The 18741-nt window shown below is 41.5% G+C and overlaps 4 protein-coding genes across 6 annotated transcripts; 3 read left to right on the top strand and 1 right to left on the bottom strand.

The window, feature by feature from the left end:
• Nucleotides 1–466: 466 nt before the first annotated feature.
• LOC108137302 (location of vulva defective 1) lies at nucleotides 467–9212 on the top strand. 3 transcript variants are annotated; one of them, XM_041707132.1, is made up of 4 exons: nucleotides 467–699; nucleotides 806–2117; nucleotides 2727–2867; nucleotides 3740–3795. In XM_041707132.1, exons 2-4 carry the CDS (start codon nucleotides 1197–1199, stop codon nucleotides 3785–3787), a joined length of 1110 nt encoding a protein of 369 aa, XP_041563066.1. In that variant the 5' UTR covers nucleotides 467–699; nucleotides 806–1196; the 3' UTR covers nucleotides 3788–3795. The 3 variants fall into 3 exon arrangements, with proteins under 3 accessions (XP_041563066.1, XP_017114411.1, XP_041563065.1); XM_017258922.2 differs by lacking the exon at nucleotides 3740–3795 and adding an exon at nucleotides 7055–9212 and having other exon boundaries at nucleotides 469–699; XM_041707131.1 differs by lacking the exons at nucleotides 467–699; nucleotides 3740–3795 and adding an exon at nucleotides 7055–9212 and having other exon boundaries at nucleotides 734–2117.
• LOC108137303 (translocating chain-associated membrane protein 1) lies at nucleotides 3891–6439 on the top strand. The gene is made up of 2 exons (XM_017258923.2): nucleotides 3891–4019; nucleotides 5000–6439. Exon 2 carries the CDS (start codon nucleotides 5035–5037, stop codon nucleotides 6142–6144), a length of 1110 nt encoding a protein of 369 aa, XP_017114412.1. The 5' UTR covers nucleotides 3891–4019; nucleotides 5000–5034; the 3' UTR covers nucleotides 6145–6439.
• Nucleotides 9213–9697: 485 nt separating the features above from the next.
• LOC108137300 (GPN-loop GTPase 1) lies at nucleotides 9698–11122 on the bottom strand. The gene is made up of 3 exons (XM_017258921.2): nucleotides 10441–11122; nucleotides 10029–10382; nucleotides 9698–9971 (listed from the first exon to the last, which is right to left on the bottom strand). The coding sequence occupies exons 1-3, from the start codon at nucleotides 11020–11022 to the stop codon at nucleotides 9768–9770; spliced, it is 1140 nt and encodes a 379-aa protein (XP_017114410.1). The 5' UTR covers nucleotides 11023–11122; the 3' UTR covers nucleotides 9698–9767.
• A 454-nt stretch (nucleotides 11123–11576) lies between these two features.
• LOC108137307 (leucine-zipper-like transcriptional regulator 1 homolog) lies at nucleotides 11577–18600 on the top strand. Its single transcript, XM_041707130.1, has 6 exons — nucleotides 11577–12557; nucleotides 13027–14448; nucleotides 15229–15404; nucleotides 15462–15640; nucleotides 16285–17678; nucleotides 17732–18600. Exons 1-5 carry the CDS (start codon nucleotides 11710–11712, stop codon nucleotides 16687–16689), a joined length of 3030 nt encoding a protein of 1009 aa, XP_041563064.1. The 5' UTR covers nucleotides 11577–11709; the 3' UTR covers nucleotides 16690–17678; nucleotides 17732–18600.
• Nucleotides 18601–18741: the final 141 nt, after the last annotated feature.

Here is an 18741-nt window from a genome sequence, read left to right as displayed (position 1 = left end):
GTGGTCGCAATTTCCGATTGATCCATTAGCAAGGTCCGCAATCCATTAGAAACAATTGTTAGATAGGCGAATTGCAGGTTATCTTCTGGTGCAAAGTCTGTCTAAATAGGCACAAAGTCTCATAGCTGTTAGTTAAGATCTAAATATATTAGAGATAATAAGGGTTAATTTATGTGTGATACATTGGTATCACTTGGTACTATCACTTAATTCATGGGGTTTGCCTATGCTGATTGGGAAAATTTTTTGAAAAATTGTATAAGTTAAAAAAATGGTAGAAAAACAAAGAATATAGTAATCATTCTAAAGATTTTTGTTTTCAGAGGATAATATTCATTTTTTTTTCCATTTTTCTAGAAAACAATTACTTTTATGACAGAACATCTTACTGTTAAACAGTTAAAGACGAAAAGGACTTAAATCCCAGCTTACGCTGCTCAACACTAAAATAAGGTCCTTTCTAACACTTTACCGTAGCCTTTGAACTGCGCCTGCGCCAAAAAACAACAAAACGCTTAATCAATAAAAACATAAAATTTAGTGCGCAAGGAGCATCAGCAGCAGAAACAGGAACAAAACAATATTCCCGAAGGATAAGGACAACAAAACAGACAGTACATTTTGTAGATGAAGGAAGTATATGATTTATAGCAAAAGCATACGGAGTTTTTGATTTCGTCACCTGCAGAAGGGCAAAAGGTAAGCGAATATTGAGTATTTACCGTCGAAGATGAAAGGAGAGACCAAGAAAGCAAGTGAGAGAGAGAGAGGAAGAGCAGTGAAGTGAAAGAAGTTGCATTTTCAGGAACAAAATAACAAAAACAACAGGAAGACTAAGTGCGGAGAGCAGGAGAAGGTCAGAGGAATTACGCAGAGACGGATAGAGAGTGTATGGCAGAATCGTTTCACGTCCTAATTTGATTAGGACCAACTTAAGCAGCAGACAAGTCAGCAGAATCGACCATCGCTAGTCAAAACAATCTGCAAGGAAGAACAATCAAAGTGGAAGAAAAGGAGATAGAAACAGTAAACAATCAATCGAATAAGGAAGGAGCTGCAGAAGGACAGAAAGAGGATCATAAGAAGAGACAAAGAAAAGTAAAAGAGAATATCCATCAAAATCCGACAAAGAGAAGCTCTAGAAGAGCGCGGGAGCTTCGGAAGAATCTGAAGATTAGAAAAAAGAACAGGACACAATGTATAAAACCATAAGGCACGGTGAAAACAGTCTGCAGTATACGATTCTGCCGCAGAACGACGACTTCCGCATCGAGGGCAAACTGTCGGGCACCGGACGTTCCTCCGGCGTCGGAGCCTCGTCCTCCGGCTCTTCCGCCTCCTCTTCCGGATCCTCGGTCAAGGTCAAGGGTCAGCGCCGCCGACGATCCTTCTTCGCCTATTTGGGCCTAATTTTCGTTTGCACCGTCATTATTGGAGCCGTGCTTATACCCTTTTTGGTCTCCGCCGAGTGTCTACCAAATCCCACGGAATGGTTCTTGAAAACCAAGGCGGCCCTGGTCCACAGCCCACAAAGAGGCGGTGGTGAAAGGGCAGAGACTGTCCCTGGTAGTCCCACATTGCCCACAGGATCACCCTTGTTGCAGCAGAATGTGGGCAGGAACGTGCAGATCGTGAATCGGAATGGCATAGAGCAGTTTGTGATCCGCTTGAATAAAACCAATACGAATGCCAGTACCACCAGTGGCACCACCGCCACGGAAACCACTTCGACCAGCAGCAGCAGCACCACCACGTCCACCACCACAACCACACGAGCTCCCACTACGACAACAACGACAACGACCAGCACAACGACAACAACCAGAGAGCCACCAGTGACCACACCACGATACATGCCACCGGCCACCACAATCACCACCCGAATCATCCAGGTGCCCCTACTCAAGTCCGCCGCAAAGAAACCCATCATGCCACCCGTTTTGGCCAAGGCCCAAGGACCTCAAATCCAAACCGGAGCTGGCCAGAATTCCAGGATGCAAGTGCAATCATCGGATGCGGAGGAACAAGCTCGGGAATCGAGTGACGAGAAGAGCAACAGCGCCTGGATAAAGACGCACTGGGCCTTCATCGATCCCTCGACCTTATTTCAGTGGACCGTAAGTAGTGGCAGGAAATTGCGTGACTCTGGTGTTATCCGATACTCATATGGGGTTAAGTGGTTACGTAGTCAGCTTACAAGTAGGCCATAATACCCTGCACACACTCGAAATTCTTGAGAAAGGTCATGTCCGTTGGTATGGACTCAAGGAACTCAGGAACCTTAAAGGTTAGGCCTATGGAAATTGGTATGCAGGCTTATTTTAAGAGCGCATAAATTAAAGTTATTAAGTCAACTTTTAAATCTCAGGATCCAGAAGTGGTAGTATAAAAACTTTTAATTGTGAAATAGTGCAGAAAGATTTAGGCAAAATTCAATTTAAGATGTGAAAGAACTCCGGAACCTATGAAATCATTAATCAACTTTTAAATATCAAAACGTTGGACTTAGATGAAAATAATTAAGTCATATTTTATGTCTCTGGAACTGAAGGAACTTTTAAACCATTAAAGCTAGATTTTAGTATTAGTATGCAGGCTTATTTGAAAACCACACTGATGAAATTCTAATTTCAGAAAGATTTATGCCAGATCCCACATTAAGTATGAGTGCCGGTGCCTCTATGTTCGAGCTCCTTTACCACCTTTAATTGCCCGTTTTTTCGCAGGGTTACAAGGACGAGGATAGCGTGCTGCTGCCCGCTCTTTTGGGATTCGCCCTCATTGGAGTGATTCTGATTATAACCGTTTGCCTGGTGGCACGCAACAAGCGCACAATTGTGTCCTCCGTTCGCAAGCGAAATCGCAATGTGAGTACAAAATGCAATTAAAACTTGACCGAAAAGAGGTTGTGTGTGGGAAGTGGGTGGTGTGACCTTGAGCCCCTTTTCATATAAGCACACTCTTGCCGATTGCGACTACAGATAAGTTTAAAAAGTAAATCTGCATACCTAATGGTGTAATGCGAGCCCTGTGAAAAGTGAAACGGAAGCCTTTAAATAATACGTATTAGTCTTAAATTAATAACCTTGAATTTCAAATTGTGCGGCTTACGCGCTGCCAGCCCTTAATCAACCTAACCAGGGCTGAGCAGTCACCAAGTGAAAGTATTGCCAGAAGTTAAATTCTTTTTTAATTGAAAAAGTGTAAACGCCGAACAAGTTAACCAAATTCAGTCGAAATGAATCAGTTAAACAAAACGAAATGCGAGCCGCGTGAAAAGTGAAACTGTAGCCTTTAAATAATTCGTGTTAGTTTTAAATTAATAACCTTGAATTTCAAATTGCGCTCCTTACGCACTGCCAGCCCAGGATCAACCAAAACAGGGCTGGACAGTCACCAAGTGAAAGTTTAGTTAGCAGTTAAAATCATATTTTAATTTAAAAGGGTCAAACCTCCGAACAAGTGAACCAAATTCAATGTAACGAACCAGTTAAACAACAAAAAATCGACACAGCAGCGCTATTTGTGGTTTTTTAACACCCAGGTGAGCATAAGCAAAGGCAGCGCAGCAAGCAGTGCAGTAAGCAAATATCAGTAGGTGTTAGAGGTGGAGAAACATGTATATTTTTACAGACTTCGATGTTTTTAATACCGGAATCGGAATGGCCCTGATTAATTTTGTTCAAAGTTCGAAATTCAAAAATCCCAACATTTCAATGTTATTTAACATTTATGTTAGAAAACGATGAATATGGGGCAACGCTGCGGCAGAGGAAAAGCAGATTAGAGATGGACAAACATCGATGTTGCCCCCGCCAAACATCGATGAAACCGATGTTTTTAAGACATCGATGACGTCGATGTCGGCATCGATGTTTATCCACCTCTACCTGTTTCGGCCGATTCAGATCCAGATCAGGAACCAGATCACATCAGATCCGCACCGCCTACGTCAGCAAATTCACGTTGCACATCAGCAGTTTGGCCGGAAAATTCGGCCCAAACTGAAGGAAAATCCTGTGAGTAAAATTGGCAAATGCGTGCAGCAACAATTTTTTGCCAGCGTGTCTCTTGGAGTCTCTCAACGTCAGTGTGTGTGTGTGTGTGGGAGCGCGCAGCCTTGGCTCTATGTGCGTGTGTGTGTGTGTGTGCGGTGCCAACAAGGCAATTTGTGTGTTTGTTGTTGGAGGAGCATCTTAAACACAGTAGTTATCCCTAAAGTGCCCTCATCCAAAGGACCAGCTAACTGTTAAGGAACAGCCGTTAAACCTTTTTTTTTTATTCGTGGCTAATTTTATGTTATAACGGTACATCGTTAAGACTGTAGTTCTCACTTAAATTTGCTAGGATATATCAAAACAGTAGGAATTGGCTAAAAGGAAGCAAGTTAAAAGTGCACGAAACTATTTGTAGTCAGAGAATAAATGGTTCCATATAGTGTATTAATTAATAATCATATGCCAGAGGAGCATCTTTAATACAGTCGTTGATACCTCAAGAGTTATAATTTGTGGGAAACCTGTTGACAAAAGCTACACTTTTTTAAGGTGGTCAAAAGAATATTTTTAATACAGTAGGTACTTGGTGACTATTTAAAACAGTAGTTAGTTTTACAAATTATAACAAAAATTGTTTTGTTTTATAAAAAATTAATTAATTACATTAGTTACCACTTATGTTGAGTAATTATAATGCTTGGAAAATTAGATGTAATGAGCTACATACTTATAGATAACAGATATCAATGAGAACTTTGGCATATCTTAATTTGGAGCACACGTCAATGATCATTTGATTAGGTTTCTAATGCCTACAGGCTTTTAAATTAGAGACTAGTCTATTGACCATACTTTAATAAGACGATAGTATCTTAAATAATAACTTAAATAGATAGTTGAACCAGATATGCTGTTAGTGGTGCTGTTGAGAGCTTCCGAGAGTCAGAAATAGTACAATAGAACCAAAAGAATGGGAATAATGAACTCATTTACCATTGCAGAGCTCCCTGAATCAAGTGCTCCACCTGCCAGAGCGATGGCCATCAAACCGGGACTCGGTCGCAAGACCAGCAACAAGAATCCACCGATCCTGAGCCACGAGTTCGTGATCCAGAACCATGCGGACATCATATCGTGCGTGGCCATGGTTTTCGTTGTGGGCCTAATGAACGAATCGACGGCGGCGTTCGCCAGTGCGTTCATATCGCTGCATCATAATGTGAGCGGTGAGGATCCGAGCAGGGAGCAGCCATATGGCAAGGCCTACACCTATATGGCGGGGATCAAGGACTACTGTGCGATATTCTTCTACACGCTGACCTGCATCATCATGCACGCGATTATCCAAGAGTTTGTGCTGGACAAGATCAGCAAAAAGCTGCACCTGTCAAAGTTTAAGCTGGCCCGCTTCAACGAGTCCGGCCAGCTGGTGGCCTTCTATTTGCTGTCCTTCGTCTGGGGCGCCCATGTGCTGCTCAAGGAGGGCTACCTCGGCCAGGTGGCCCAGCTGTGGGAGGGCTTCCCCGACCACCCGATGAGCTTCCTGCACAAGTTCTACTTTGTGGTGCAGCTGGCCTACTACCTGCACATGCTGCCGGAGCTGTACTTCCAGAAGATCAAGACCAAGGAGGAGCAGCAGCCCAAGATCGTGCACTCGATCAGCGGCTTCACCCTGATTGTGCTGGCCTACACGCTGAGTTTCCAGCGCTTGGCCCTGGTGCTGCTGACGCTGCACTACTTCAGTGAGCTGTTGTCGCATGTCTTCCAGCTGATCGGCGTCTTCGATCGCGAGGAACGTCTGGCCAAGCTGCGTGTGGTCAACAATGGGGTCTTCTTCCTCATCCGCTTTGCCACGTCGGTGATCGGTGTGCTAACGCTGTACTACGGCATTGGTGGTGTGAGATCGCTGCTGGCGCTGGGCGGTCTGATCGCCCTGCAGGGCTACCTAGTGTTCTCGTTCATCACGGAGCAGCTGCGCGCCAAGCGGGAGGCCAAGAAGGAGGCCAAGCGCGAGGCCAAGCTGGCGCTGCAGACCAAGAAGCCGGCCAAGACGGCCAAGGACAAGGTCAAGCGCAAGAAGGAGAGCGATCTGCCCGAGGCGGACCAAACCCAGTCGCCCAGTCCCGTCAAGCAGAAGCTCAAGTGAGGAGTCACCAATGCGAATGGCCACTCACACGCAGAGCAACAAAATCTTCCGCACACTTCCAATCCACAAAAGAATGAGATATATATATATACATATATATGGAGCAGCAACATGAACAGATATATCTATATATAGTGTATATCCACCATTGTTTTGTAAATCTCGTTTAGCTCAAAACAACTACACACTACTGCAAACGCAAACATTTCTGCTGCATTTACTTCCTCGAGACACACACACACAGAAAAAGCAACTATTTTTCTTAGCCTAAATGTTTTGTTTCATTTTAAGTTTACATCATTTTTTTAAAAAAATTTTTTTTATTTTTATACATACACACAAAAAAAAATTGAAAAAAAAAAGTAAACAAAATATAACAAAAAAAAAATCTTATTGTAATATGTGTTTTTGAATTGCTCTTGTAATTAGCAAATTGTTCAAATTGCCGACAAAATGATTTAACAATTTCCAATCGTCCTATTTGCATGTAATACTATTTTTTTTGTAAAAAAAAATAAAAAAAGAACAAGAACAAGATTGTAATGAAGCAAAACAAAACATTTGCTAAATATATAAAAATATATATTTTGTAAAAGAAACAAACGTTTTTTTATATACTTTTCATTGGGGGATGTAGAAAATATATATAAAAAATTTTTGAAGAATTGCAATTCCTAAAGGGAATTGATTATAGATATAAACTATATTCTATTCTTTATACTTTATACTATAAAGCTCATTTAATGCTGAATTTAAGAAGTATAACTTAAACTGAATACTTTTTTATTTGATATTATATCATAAGTATTTTAAAAAAGTTTAGTAGCTTACTAAAAAGAAGTACAACTTTATATTGATGTTTTGAATGTGTATTTTAGAAGATACAGTTGATCCTAATTTTACTTTTCAGGACATCGAGGATCAGGGCGCCGAGGATAACGCCACTCTGCTGACCACCACAAATATGTCGGACGACGATTAATTGGAACTCGTCTAGATGATTCCCACTTTAATCCCGATTAACCTTCGATTCAAGCTTTTTGTTTATCGGCCTGCTTAAGCTGGGATTTCCGTTTAATGGCACACATTTGTATTTACCTAGATATAAGCTAAGAAAGCCCCACAACATATAGTATGTACAGCAGCGGTCAAAATAATAGTATTAGTATCGCCATAAAAACATACCTTTGAGGCATAAAACAAATTTTCCTATAATTTATCATATTGCTTACTTACCAAAAAAAAAAAAAATAGGCTTAAGAAACCTTTATTTAAGTTTTAAAAGAAAGTATGCAAGCTTTTAATGATTCTTTAAAATTCACTTTTCAGTATGCTGTACTAAATGGTTCTGTAATCATTTCAGAAAATAATTCATACAAATTTTTGGGATAATCTATTTTTTTACTTCAAAATTTAAAAATATTTTAAAATGGTTTATCTATAATAATAGTTTTTCACATTTATGGTATTATCTTCATGAAAATATTTCAAATTGTTTCTAAAGTTGCTCCCAGCTATCCTTGATTACTATTTGCAAAAGTTAAAACACTTTTATTTTGACCACAACTGTATATCGGATCTCAGCGCTGTCCAAAAAGAGCCAAGCTAATATGTTAAAAAAACCAAAATGCAAAAAAACTTTCTCTGTTATGTTTCTTCTTCCCTTTCTCCAAAAAAAAGCAAGCGGAAACTGAAACAAAAAAAAAGAAAAGAAGACTGTTTCTGAAACAACAAAATGAACACAAACACAAGCGAGCTAATCTTTATAGTTTTCCAAACAAAATAATTCCTGCTTTAATAACTCGTTTTTCGAAAGTCTTTTTTTTTCCCATCCCAACAATTTTATATGCGTCTGAATGAGTGTGTGATTGACTCTGTGTGTGTGTGTGTGTGCGTGTGTGTGTGGAAGAGCTTGATTTAAATATCCATACGTATAAATATAATATTTATGAGCTAGCTCGATATGTAATTTGAGTTGAAAAATTTATATTAATGAAAATCTACTTTTTTGATAGATTTTTGTGTGGTAAATCCAAATCTGATCAAAAAAAATTTCCGCTTTCACCATTTCCTCAAAAGTACAACTTTTTGGCTTTAAGATATTTCTTTCCAAATAATAATACAACAAACAAAGAAAAGTTCATTTTCATTAGTGTTTAAAAAAAGGGTAGAATTTTGTAACTCGTATTACAAAGAAATTAGTGAACTAATGAGTACAGTGCGTTTCAGGGCTCTAGGGGTCTATAAAAACTAATTTCAAACTAATATACTTTGTAAACTAAAGCGAGCTTTTTTAAATTTAATTTTACTCCAACAAAAAGTTTAGCGATCTTGCTGCTCTGAGCCGCACTGTACCACGAAATTTATTTGGAAAAGCGTAAAATATGTACTTATAAGTTAAATATGTCACCAGACCCAAAAATCGGTGTGAGCCCTAGGAAAACACACTCAAATCAAATGAAAACGTCCAGAAATAAGAATCTTTTTTTGAGCAAGCTGTGCTTCTACTTATCGAGCGTGGACTGTACTTGATTTTCAGCACAAAATTATTGAGGGATGCATTTACGCCTGGGATCCTGCATAATTTGCAGCCAAAAAGCACACAACAAAATAAAATGCTTGCCGAAAAAATCCAGATGGGGACAGTGTATAAGCGAGGAGGGGAATAGAGTTTGTAGCGGGGGGACTACTGTATGTCTATATAAATTGTGTATAACTGTGAAGCATTGACAAGTATTTGAGATGATCTGTATTTTTGTAAGCGTAATATTTAAAGCGACAACCAATAAAAACCAAAAAACAAATTCAGAGAAGCAACTATATAGCGTAAGATAAAGATATCGGGCGCAGCACTCGCAACTCAAAATTGATTTGCTCAACACACATAATATATACATACAATATATATATACATATATATATATATTATATACAAACAAAAATATGTAACGCAATGTATAAGGCTTGCATTTACATTTACGAGCGGGATATATCCTCCATATGTATATGTTATCACTAATTTGCAAAGCTAAACTAAGTCCATGTATACAAAAACAAGATATCCGGCGGGAAATGACAAAATACACACACTATATTGAATGTTTTTGCTTGTTAAAGTGAATAATAAAGAAGAAAACTAAAAAACATTGGAAAACTAGGGTACTACTTTAAGGCGTTGTGCTAAAAAGATTGGGTGATTAATAATTGCAGTTCAACAACAGAATCGTGGTAAGAAAAGGTAAGAAGTGAAAAAATGTACATAGTTCAACAAACAAAGAAAAACGTTTCTCATTAATTAACAGATTATCGGGAATAATTAGAATTTAAATAATACTTTTCTATAAACAAATCAAATATTGAAAGGTAGAGATTATAATACCTATTAAAATAAGATTTTCCTCCATTACTAAACATATTTTTCTTTGTTTTCCTTTTAAAAACCAATCAAATATTTATGGGACATTGAATAATATTAAATATTATTACTGAGAAAGCAATCTTGAACGATTCTAACCAAAAAAGTTGTTTCACTCCACATTGAAAATCGCTCAAGTATCAACGTAAATATCTATATATTAAAGGGAAAGCAATCTTAACCGATTTTAACTGAAATGTTTTCCATATCACTTTAGGTTCAGCTGCTGTTTGTCCCGCTTGTTCTGCTGGACGTTCAGGTGATTCTGCACGAAGCTGTGAAAGTTCTGGTCCTCTGCGGTGCCCTTGGCGTCCTCCTCCATGTCCTCCCGCTCGTCATCGTCGTCGGCTGATTGGGGCACTAGACCGGGTGCCATTAGGAAAACACTGTTGCCAGAGTTCGCAGGCGGATCCTACGTATGAAAGCTGTTAAGTAAGTTTATTTTTGAGAGCTCTGTGAGTGTTCCTACTTGAAGAGTCAGTCCCAGGGGAACGGCTACGCCGGCCTCTTCCACATTGTCGGCTGGCCTCGGACCCGCCGCCTGCTCCGCCAGTCGCTCCTTGCGCATCTTCTCGTACACCGGCTTGTAGTCCTGCTCGTACTGGGTCACGCACTCGAGAATCTTCTTCAGCAGTTGGGCAAAACCCACGCCCGTCTTGGCCGAAACGCCGCAAGTGCTTAGGTTCTCGTAGAAGGTGTCCAAGGTGAGCGACATGGAGCGCGTGAGGTTGCTCACGAAGTTCTGCTCCTGCTCCAGAGCCTCCTGGAAGATCTCGAAGTCCGTCATCCAGTCCAGCACAAAGCTGCAATCCTGCAGGTCAATCTGTGGATAAGGATTACAGATCTTATCTTGGACTTTAGTTACGTAGGCCGCAACCTACCTTGTTCAGCGCCACGAGGAAGGGAAGACGCGTCTTGTACAGAATGGAGCAGGCGTAGAGCATGTTGGACATGAAGGTGGTGGGACAGGCGCTGCGCACCACGTCCATCACATAGACAACAATGGTGGGGAACATGGTGGCCAGTCCCTCGGTGATAATGTTGCCGGACGCCGACCAGGTGAACACCTCAATCTGGCCGGGCGTGTCGATGATACACCACTTGTGTCCCCGCTCGCCGGCGCGACGCACTAGCTCCGCAAACTGGGCCATTTTGGTGGTGAACATATTGAGGGCCGTAACAATGCCGCCATTCGGTCCCAGTTGGTATTGCTTCATCACCTCCCGGTAGTTAACCGTATCCCGGATGTCCACGTGCGCCGCATACGGCACTTCCCGGCACGCCGGATCCAGATTGACCACATACGGATTGAATTCCTGCTGGGCGTGCTGGATGAGGCTCCGGGTGAAGGTGGTCTTGCCGCTGCCGGCCATTCCCAGCACGATTATGCAGACGGGTGAGTCCCGGATTCCCTCGCTGAGCGACAGGGCCTCCAGCTTGATGTCCTCCAATCCGGCGGACATTATGCGTATGCGTTTTTTCTGGCCAAATACGCCAAAATACAAATCAAAATAGGGCGCAATGCGAAGCAAAAACAAACGTGCGCTCTCTAGGGATGGCCGATTGTTGATCCGATAGTAATCGAAGTAGAGCGCAATGGAGCGATAGTTAATACGATAGTAGAACGGATTGGTTTCTATTAAAATAAATAATTCGATTTAAATTAAATGATATTTGGGGGCCCTGATAACGAATAATAGGTCAAATCTGGATAACAGATTTCTTGGTGAAACATGGTAATGGTTTTTTTTGGCATTGTGTCTTTAAAAAAGGTCCTTAATAATAAATAATTGTTTAAAGAAAGTTTTACACCTGGTTAAATACACAACGTTGTAAATGTTAAAAATTTCTATTTCTAGCAATTCTGAGATTCAGTCGCTTAGGGAATACCCAAAGAATTTGCTTGCCCTCTAATTAAAAACTAATAAGAAAAATAGGCGATATTATAGTGATGGTTTACAAGCCATCAATACCATCGATAGTGCCATCATTAACTTGACAGGTCTGCCACACTAGTGTGTTATCGATAGCCGATAACTATATACAGATCTTTTGTTTTGCTAAAAAAGAAAAGGTTTATTTGTGGAAAAGCGGGCCAGGATTATTCGCGACCAGGACGACGGAGGATCCTTCCGGCGTGTGATGCTTTAATGCTAAAGTCGATTAGCGGCGGCGTTGGCGTGGCATCCACGGAAAGAGGAGGCGGCGGCGGTGGTGGCGGCGGAGGTGGTGGTGGAGGGGCAGGTGGAGCAGGAGAAATAGGACCAGCAGCAGCAGGAGGAGGAGGAGGAGGATCTGGAGGAGCCTCTGGCAGCAGGAGCACCAGCGGAAGTGGGCGTGCCAGTTGCGTGCTGGGCTCCAGTTCGATTTCCAGTGGTTTGAGTGCCGTGTGCGGATTTGTGACCGGCGGAGGGGGTGGATCTGATCGCGATCGAGATCGGGATCGGGACAGAGACAGAGGGGTGGCCAGCAGCAGCGGTGGGAGCACTCCGGCCGGCATCCTCTATTGCCCCGCCTGTGTGGCAGCCGCCAATCAGCAGAATCCCAGCCAAAACTCGAGTCCCCAGCACGAGGGCTTCTTCTCGCGCAGCTCCTCCAAGTCCAGTAAGCGCAACAAGGCCAGGAAGAGCGCCTCCACCGCCGGCTGCCTGGACGCCCAGCACATACGCGCGAATCTCCGCATGTCCATGTCCAGTTCGATGCGCAGCTCCCGTGGAAATAGTGGCACAGGAGGCGGAGGCGGAGGAGGAGCAGCCTCCTGCAGCAGCAGCAGTGGCGGAGGAGGAGGTGGAGGTGGAGGAGCAGGAGGATCCGCATCCGGAGGCGGGCTGGCCTATGACGCGGCCAGCAATGCCAGCAGTGGGAGTGGCAGTGGCAGCGGCAAGGTCGCCTCGCCAGGCAGCTACAGCTGCAACGCCCTCAATGTGGACTTCACCTCGTACACGGCCACCCATCAGTGGACCCGGATGCTCGAGTGCGCCGAGTTCGTGGGAGCCAAGTAAGTGGGGCAGCTAGATACTTACCTAGATACTAGATACATTGATACTTCCTTTGTATTTGTATTTGTATTTGTATTGTATTTGTACCATTTCTTTTAGGTACTTTTAGATACTTCCTCTCTAGATACTTTTATTTCTTATATGAAGATCATAATGGCATATTTTAAATTCCAAGTAATCGCAAACTGATGCTTACCAAAAGCAGCAGCATATAAAATATTTGTTTTTTTAAAACCCATTTGGTAAACTCCTACAAGTCACACAACTAGGACAACAATACATAAATACGTTTTCTATTCTATGTTTTTTAGATAACGTATTTGAAATATACATTATAACATTATTATATTCTATGTGTGTATACCATTTTAGCATTATATAGGAGTATGTTCTCAAAAAGTGAGATACAAGTGACAGAATTAGAAGTCCAAGTCTATAACCCAAATCCCCCTTCGCTTCTCTTTCCAGGCGGAGCAAGCACACTGTGGTGGCCTACAAGGATGCGATGTTCGTGTTCGGCGGCGACAACGGCAAGAACATGTTGAACGACCTGATCCGCTTCGGCGTGAAGGACAAGTCGTGGGGCAGGGCATGCGCGACGGGAACGCCGCCGGCGCCGCGATACCACCACTCGGCGGTGGTGGCCGGCAGCTCGATGTTCATCTTCGGCGGCTACACCGGCGACATACACTCCAACTCGAATCTGACCAACAAGAACGATCTGTTCGAGTACAAGTTCCAGAGCGCCATGTGGGTGGAGTGGAAGTTCTCGGGACGCCAGCCAGTGCCGCGATCGGCGCACGGAGCGGCGGTCTACGACAACAAGATGTGGATCTATGCGGGCTACGACGGCAATGCGCGTCTGAACGACATGTGGACACTGAATCTCACGGGCGAGAATCACCAGTGGGAGGAGGTGGACCAGCTGGGCGACCGACCGCCCACCTGCTGCAATTTTCCGGTGGCCGTGGCCCGCGATGCCATGTACGTGTTCTCCGGACAGAGTGGCCTGCAGATAACCAACTCGCTGTTCGAGTTCCACTTCAAGACGCGCACCTGGCGGCGCATTTCCAATGAGCCCGTACTGAGGGGCGCCACCTCGGCGCCGCCGTCGCGAAGATATGGCCACACGATGGTCCATCACGATCGTTTCCTGTATGTCTTTGGCGGATCGGCGGACTCAACGCTGCCCAACGATCTGCACTGCTACGACTTGGACTCGCAGGTGTGGTCGGTCATCCTGCCCGAGCAGAACTCGGATGTACCCTCGGGCAGGGTGTTCCACGCCTCGGCCGTGATCTGCGATGCCATGTACATATTCGGCGGAACGGTGGACAATAGTGTGAGGCGAGGCGATACGTATCGTTTTCAGTTCTCATCGTATCCCAAGTGCACACTGCGCGATGACTTTGGCAAGTTCTTTCTGGACAAACAGTTCTGCGACATCCAGTTCATTGTGGGAGCGGAGGAGATTCGGATACTGGCGCACATCGCCTTTGTAGCGGCGCGTTCGAAGTATCTGCGAAATAAAATACTGGCTGCGCGCGAGGCACGCCAGCAGCAAATGGAGAAGGTGTACGGCGTGGGCCAGGTGGACGCACTGGCACTCAATGCGTGCGCGGGCGGGGACCGCGGACCCATGCTAGAGGTGCGACTGGCCCACGCCTCGCCCGAGGCCTTCGACATCATACTCAACTACATCTACACCGATCGCATCGATCTGAAGGACGCCACCTACGGCAAGAACATCATCATTCTCATCACGGATATCTATCAGCTGGCCGGTTTGTTCACCATGCCGCGGCTGGCCCACGGCTGTATCCAGTATTTGGACTACAAGATTAACAAGCTCAACGTTCTCGAGGCGCTCTACAATGCGGACAAGAGCAAGTGAGTGGTGGCGTCTATATATTAATATTTGGATTAAAACTTTGCTTAATTTCCTTGCCCTAAGGAATTGAAAGTAATTAATTGTTGAGGAATTTGCTTAGGCCTTTCCCTAATTTCCTTATTCTATAGAAATCGAAGTTCTTTTTGCTAAGGAATTAGCTTAGGGCCTCAAATGATAATAGCATTTGCTTTAAATTTTGTAAAGATATTTTCTTAGCTTTTAAATTGAATTTTTAATTAAAGCAATCAAATCTTAATTTTTTCCTACTAAGAGGAAAAATAATTGAGTAAAACAGTGCAGTTTTTTTTCGATTCTAGTCAAATAAATGCTTTAGAATATTAATATTTGTTTATTAGAATGTTTATGCAATTGCATCAAATGTGCTTGATTCCCTTATTCTAAAGAACTCGAGGCATAAATAAATTTTATAAATTCCATTGTCCCAAAGATTTTGAGGAATTTTTTTTGGTAAAAGATTTCTTTAGAGCTTTCTATAATTAAAACAAACAAATTGTGGGTTTTCTTACTTAGAGAAAAAAAGGGAAAACAATGCGGTTTTATTCGATTCGGAATTTTTATACAGTTTAATAAAATGTCCCTATTCTTAAGAATTTGAGGTATTTGTTAGGGCTTTCATTGCTTAAAGAGCTTTTATACTTTTTTATACTTAAAGATAATATAAATGAGTAAAACAATGTATTTTTGTTTGTATGCCATGTAATCAATTACCCTTTAAATTGTTATATTAAACTAATATATTTCATCACTTTTCACTTTAGCATTAAGATCATCAAAGATCACTGCATGCAGTTCATCATCAAGGAGGAGAACTATACCGAGGTGGTAATGTCCAGTGAGTTCAGCGATTTGGACAAGGCTCTGCTGGTCGAGATCATCCGCAAGCGTCTGCATCCCAGCAAGCTGGTGATGGACACCAGTTATGAGGCCAACATAGGTGAGATTTTATAAATAAAGTTCCAAGTGCTTAGCTTTGCTAACAATAACACAATAGGAACTACATTGGAGATCGACCTGTGCGCCTTTTTGGAGTCAACTGGCAACGATTTCTGCGATATAAGCCTCGTCCTGGAGGATCATGTGATACCGGCCCACAAGTCGGTGCTGTCATCGCGTTGTACCTACTTTCAGGGCATGTTCCGATCGTTCATGCCCCCGGATAATAAAGTCAATGTGAGTCGAACTCTTTATATTCCTAGGTATTTAATGAATGGTCATAATTTTTTTTTAAATTGAGTTTGTAAACAAGAATGAATGTAATACCCCCTCGCAATCATATAAAAAATATATGAATGATTTAGGACTTACTCAACTCTAGGGATGGATCCTAAAAAAAACTACTAAATTTACCGAATCTTATCCGAGGATATAGACATTCGATCACAAGATCTTTTTACATGATCAGTGTACACATAAACAAATTCGATTTGGAGTTTTCTATGTTGATAGTTTTTACACTACAAACAGCATTGAACCATATATATATCGTATTTTGTTTAGAGCTTTCAATGGCTCTAACAAATCTTGATTTTTCGTATTAAGAGACGAAATAAATGAGTAAAACAAGCCTTCTTTCGATTCAGAATTGTTATGCTGTTCAATCAAATGTGTTCAATATTTCCTTATTCTTAAGAATTCGCGTTATTTCTAGGGCTTTCAATTATTAAACAAAACTGGAAAATCCCATTGGTTTTCTCTTTTTAAACAAAACTGCGAAATCCCATTGGTTTTCTCTTTTTAAAACCTGTCGTAAGCCTTACATGAAGACAAGAAAGGACGGCTTAAAAGCAAATTTACCTCTTTTTGCTTTAAATCAGATCCAAATTGGCGAAATCTCACCCTCGCTGGAGGCCTTCCACTCGCTGCTGCGGTACATTTACTATGGCGAGACGAAGATGCCGCCGCAGGATGCACTGTATCTGTTCCAGGCGCCCTGCTTCTATGGCCTGGCCAACAATCGGCTGCATGCGTTCTGCAAATACTCGCTGGAGCACAACATCACGTTCGAGAATGTGCTGCAGACTCTGGAGGCATCGGACATCACCAAGATCTATGACATCAAGGAGTATGCGCTGAAATTGATCGTGAAGGATTTTGCGAAGGTCGCTAGGCTGCCGAAAATTTGCGGTTTGTCGCGCGAACTGTTGCTGGAGATAATACGCGCTGTGGCCGATTCGCACGGCGAGTTCCTAACGCGCATCAATATCAATACAGATATCTGAAAACTGGTGCTGCTCCAGCCGGCATTGCAGTTGTTGCTCGCCTGGTTGCAAATCGGACGTAGCACGTAGTGCGGCAGTAGCGGTTGGCAGCGCCGAACGACACACACTACCACCACCTACAACCCACCACATAACAACCTACCACCCACCACCATCAATCAATCGATCGATTTGTTCAGTGATCCTCCACAGATCCACAAACGCCGATTCCCTGGAGCAACTGCATCGGGAAGAGCGAGAAGGAGCGATCGTAATTCATACATAAATCAGATGTATACCTAACTATTCTTAAGCTGGATGTAAACGGGCATCGGTAATACTGCAGTGTGCAGCCTCACAGCTGATGCACCGTCTACACCCAGCTTTATATAAATATTACCCCTATATGCACTCCAGTATTAACCCAAAACACGCATCTCCGAGAGATTCAAACGCATTGGGCTGCAACTACTAGCCATTTACAGTTGCGGTCAAAATAATAACTGTTTTTTAGTTTATGGAATCAATTAAAGTTTAAAAGTAACTTTAAAAATATTATTGGTTGCAATTTTCATAAGCTAATAATGATTGATAAAAAATGTTTTAAATTTGTAATTTAACAATAAGATATTGAAAAACATTTTAATGGTTTTTGATATATGGTTATATTCCTCTAATGTTATAAAAAAGTTATATAAAAAAACGTTTTTGCACTTTACATTGCCGCACTACTATTATTTTGACCGCATCTGTAAGCTTATGCGAAAAGTCAAAAATAGAGTTGAACTTCCCCGTTTAGCAACTAAATTGGATTTTTGTTATCATCTAGCTAGAAATTATAATGGTTTGTTCCAGAAAACTACTTAAAGGACAGAAAATGCAAAGATTTAGTTGGTTTCTTATGTACCTTCAAAGAAGTTCGACTACTACCTTTGTAGTTTTAAAGCAGGACTCTAAGGAAAACAATTTTTATGTTAAACCAGCTGTCTATTCAACGTTGAAAAAAGCAGGTGAGTGTGGTTATTATTTTAAAATACAAAACATAATATAATTCTTTTTTCAGAAAATCTTCGCCTTTGCTTTAATTTGAAAAAACTGAATTCATTACACTGAGCGGAACAAAAAAGGTCCTGTCTTAGTTTAATATATTTGCCAAAACCAATCTTTTAATTCGAATATCCTTGCGAAGTTAAGTGCTTAGAAAAATCCAACGAAAATAGAGTAGGTATTTTCTATATTGAAATTAGTCAGTCTGCATGTGAAAATTTGTTTCAGTGTTTTTAAGAACCGTTTTTTGAAGTACCTTAACTATTCAGTATTCCAAAGTCTGGTATATTGGATAACCTACTTTGCAAGGGTCCTTAAAGTCTTCCCTTCTTATTATACTATATACTCCTACCCAAGTACAACTTACTAGTTAATAAGGATCTAAACCTAATCGTGTGAACTCGTATTTATCTCTCTCTATATATATACATATATAAATATATATATATGTATATGAAAGCCGTACACTGTATGTTCTATGCTAAGTAACCTTTGACCTTTATCCACCTCATCCCACATTCATATGCAGAATCACCCCAAAAATGAAAAACAAACAAAAAAAGTTACTCAAAGCTAACGTTTTGGCCAAATTGGGATACGATTCTTTGATTTAATTATAGCGTTTATATTTTCTTAATGCTTAATGCTTGCCCAAAAGGAGTTTTGATTTCAAATATCTATACATGTATATTCTAATTTCCGAAATTGTGATAAATCAGTTTTTATTATGATTGTATTGTGACGTTTTGTTAGAGCTGGAAAAGCAATTTCGCTAGGAATTCCATCTCAAGCAATTTAATTTTGAATATTTTCGTTATAATTTCGTTTTAGTTGGCTGTACATGACGAAAATTCAGAATAAACAATATTATAATATATATGGAAACTCACTCTATTGTCGTATGCTAAATGGGAAATGATTGTGGTTTTGCCGCAGAAACGAAGGAAAATAATCGAGTTTAACACAAACAGAAGAGAGTTTTCCTCCGGCTGGCTTGGCATAGATAATTTCATTTCAATGAAATTA

The sequence above is a fragment of the Drosophila elegans genome, unplaced genomic scaffold (genome assembly GCF_018152505.1).
Source record: "Drosophila elegans isolate 14027-0461.03 unplaced genomic scaffold, ASM1815250v1 contig_149, whole genome shotgun sequence".
Classification (NCBI taxonomy): domain Eukaryota; kingdom Metazoa; phylum Arthropoda; class Insecta; order Diptera; family Drosophilidae; genus Drosophila; species Drosophila elegans.
This window is presented reverse-complemented; position numbering and strand designations above follow the sequence as displayed.

What these genes read in the sequence shown, in the direction of transcription:
- LOC108137302 (XM_017258922.2), top strand. Translation starts at nt 1,197, where the DNA reads ATGTATAAAACCATAAGGCACGGTGAAAACAGTCTGCAGTATACGATT. An exon ending in CGACCTTATTTCAGTGGACC is followed by an intron (nt 2,118 to 2,726) that starts GTAAGTAGTGGC and finishes GTTTTTTCGCAG; the next exon opens with GGTTACAAGGACGAGGATAG. An exon ending in TTCGCAAGCGAAATCGCAAT is followed by an intron (nt 2,868 to 7,054) that starts GTGAGTACAAAA and finishes TTTACTTTTCAG; the next exon opens with GACATCGAGGATCAGGGCGC.
- LOC108137303 (XM_017258923.2), top strand. Translation starts at nt 5,035, where the DNA reads ATGGCCATCAAACCGGGACTCGGTCGCAAGACCAGCAACAAGAATCCA.
- LOC108137300 (XM_017258921.2), bottom strand. Translation starts at nt 11,022, where the DNA reads ATGTCCGCCGGATTGGAGGACATCAAGCTGGAGGCCCTGTCGCTCAGC. An exon ending in TCCTCGTGGCGCTGAACAAG is followed by an intron (nt 10,383 to 10,440) that starts GTAGGTTGCGGC and finishes CCTTATCCACAG; the next exon opens with ATTGACCTGCAGGATTGCAG. An exon ending in CCCTGGGACTGACTCTTCAA is followed by an intron (nt 9,972 to 10,028) that starts GTAGGAACACTC and finishes TTTCATACGTAG; the next exon opens with GATCCGCCTGCGAACTCTGG.
- LOC108137307 (XM_041707130.1), top strand. Translation starts at nt 11,710, where the DNA reads ATGCTAAAGTCGATTAGCGGCGGCGTTGGCGTGGCATCCACGGAAAGA. An exon ending in TACAATGCGGACAAGAGCAA is followed by an intron (nt 14,449 to 15,228) that starts GTGAGTGGTGGC and finishes TTTTCACTTTAG; the next exon opens with CATTAAGATCATCAAAGATC. An exon ending in CAGTTATGAGGCCAACATAG is followed by an intron (nt 15,405 to 15,461) that starts GTGAGATTTTAT and finishes ATAACACAATAG; the next exon opens with GAACTACATTGGAGATCGAC.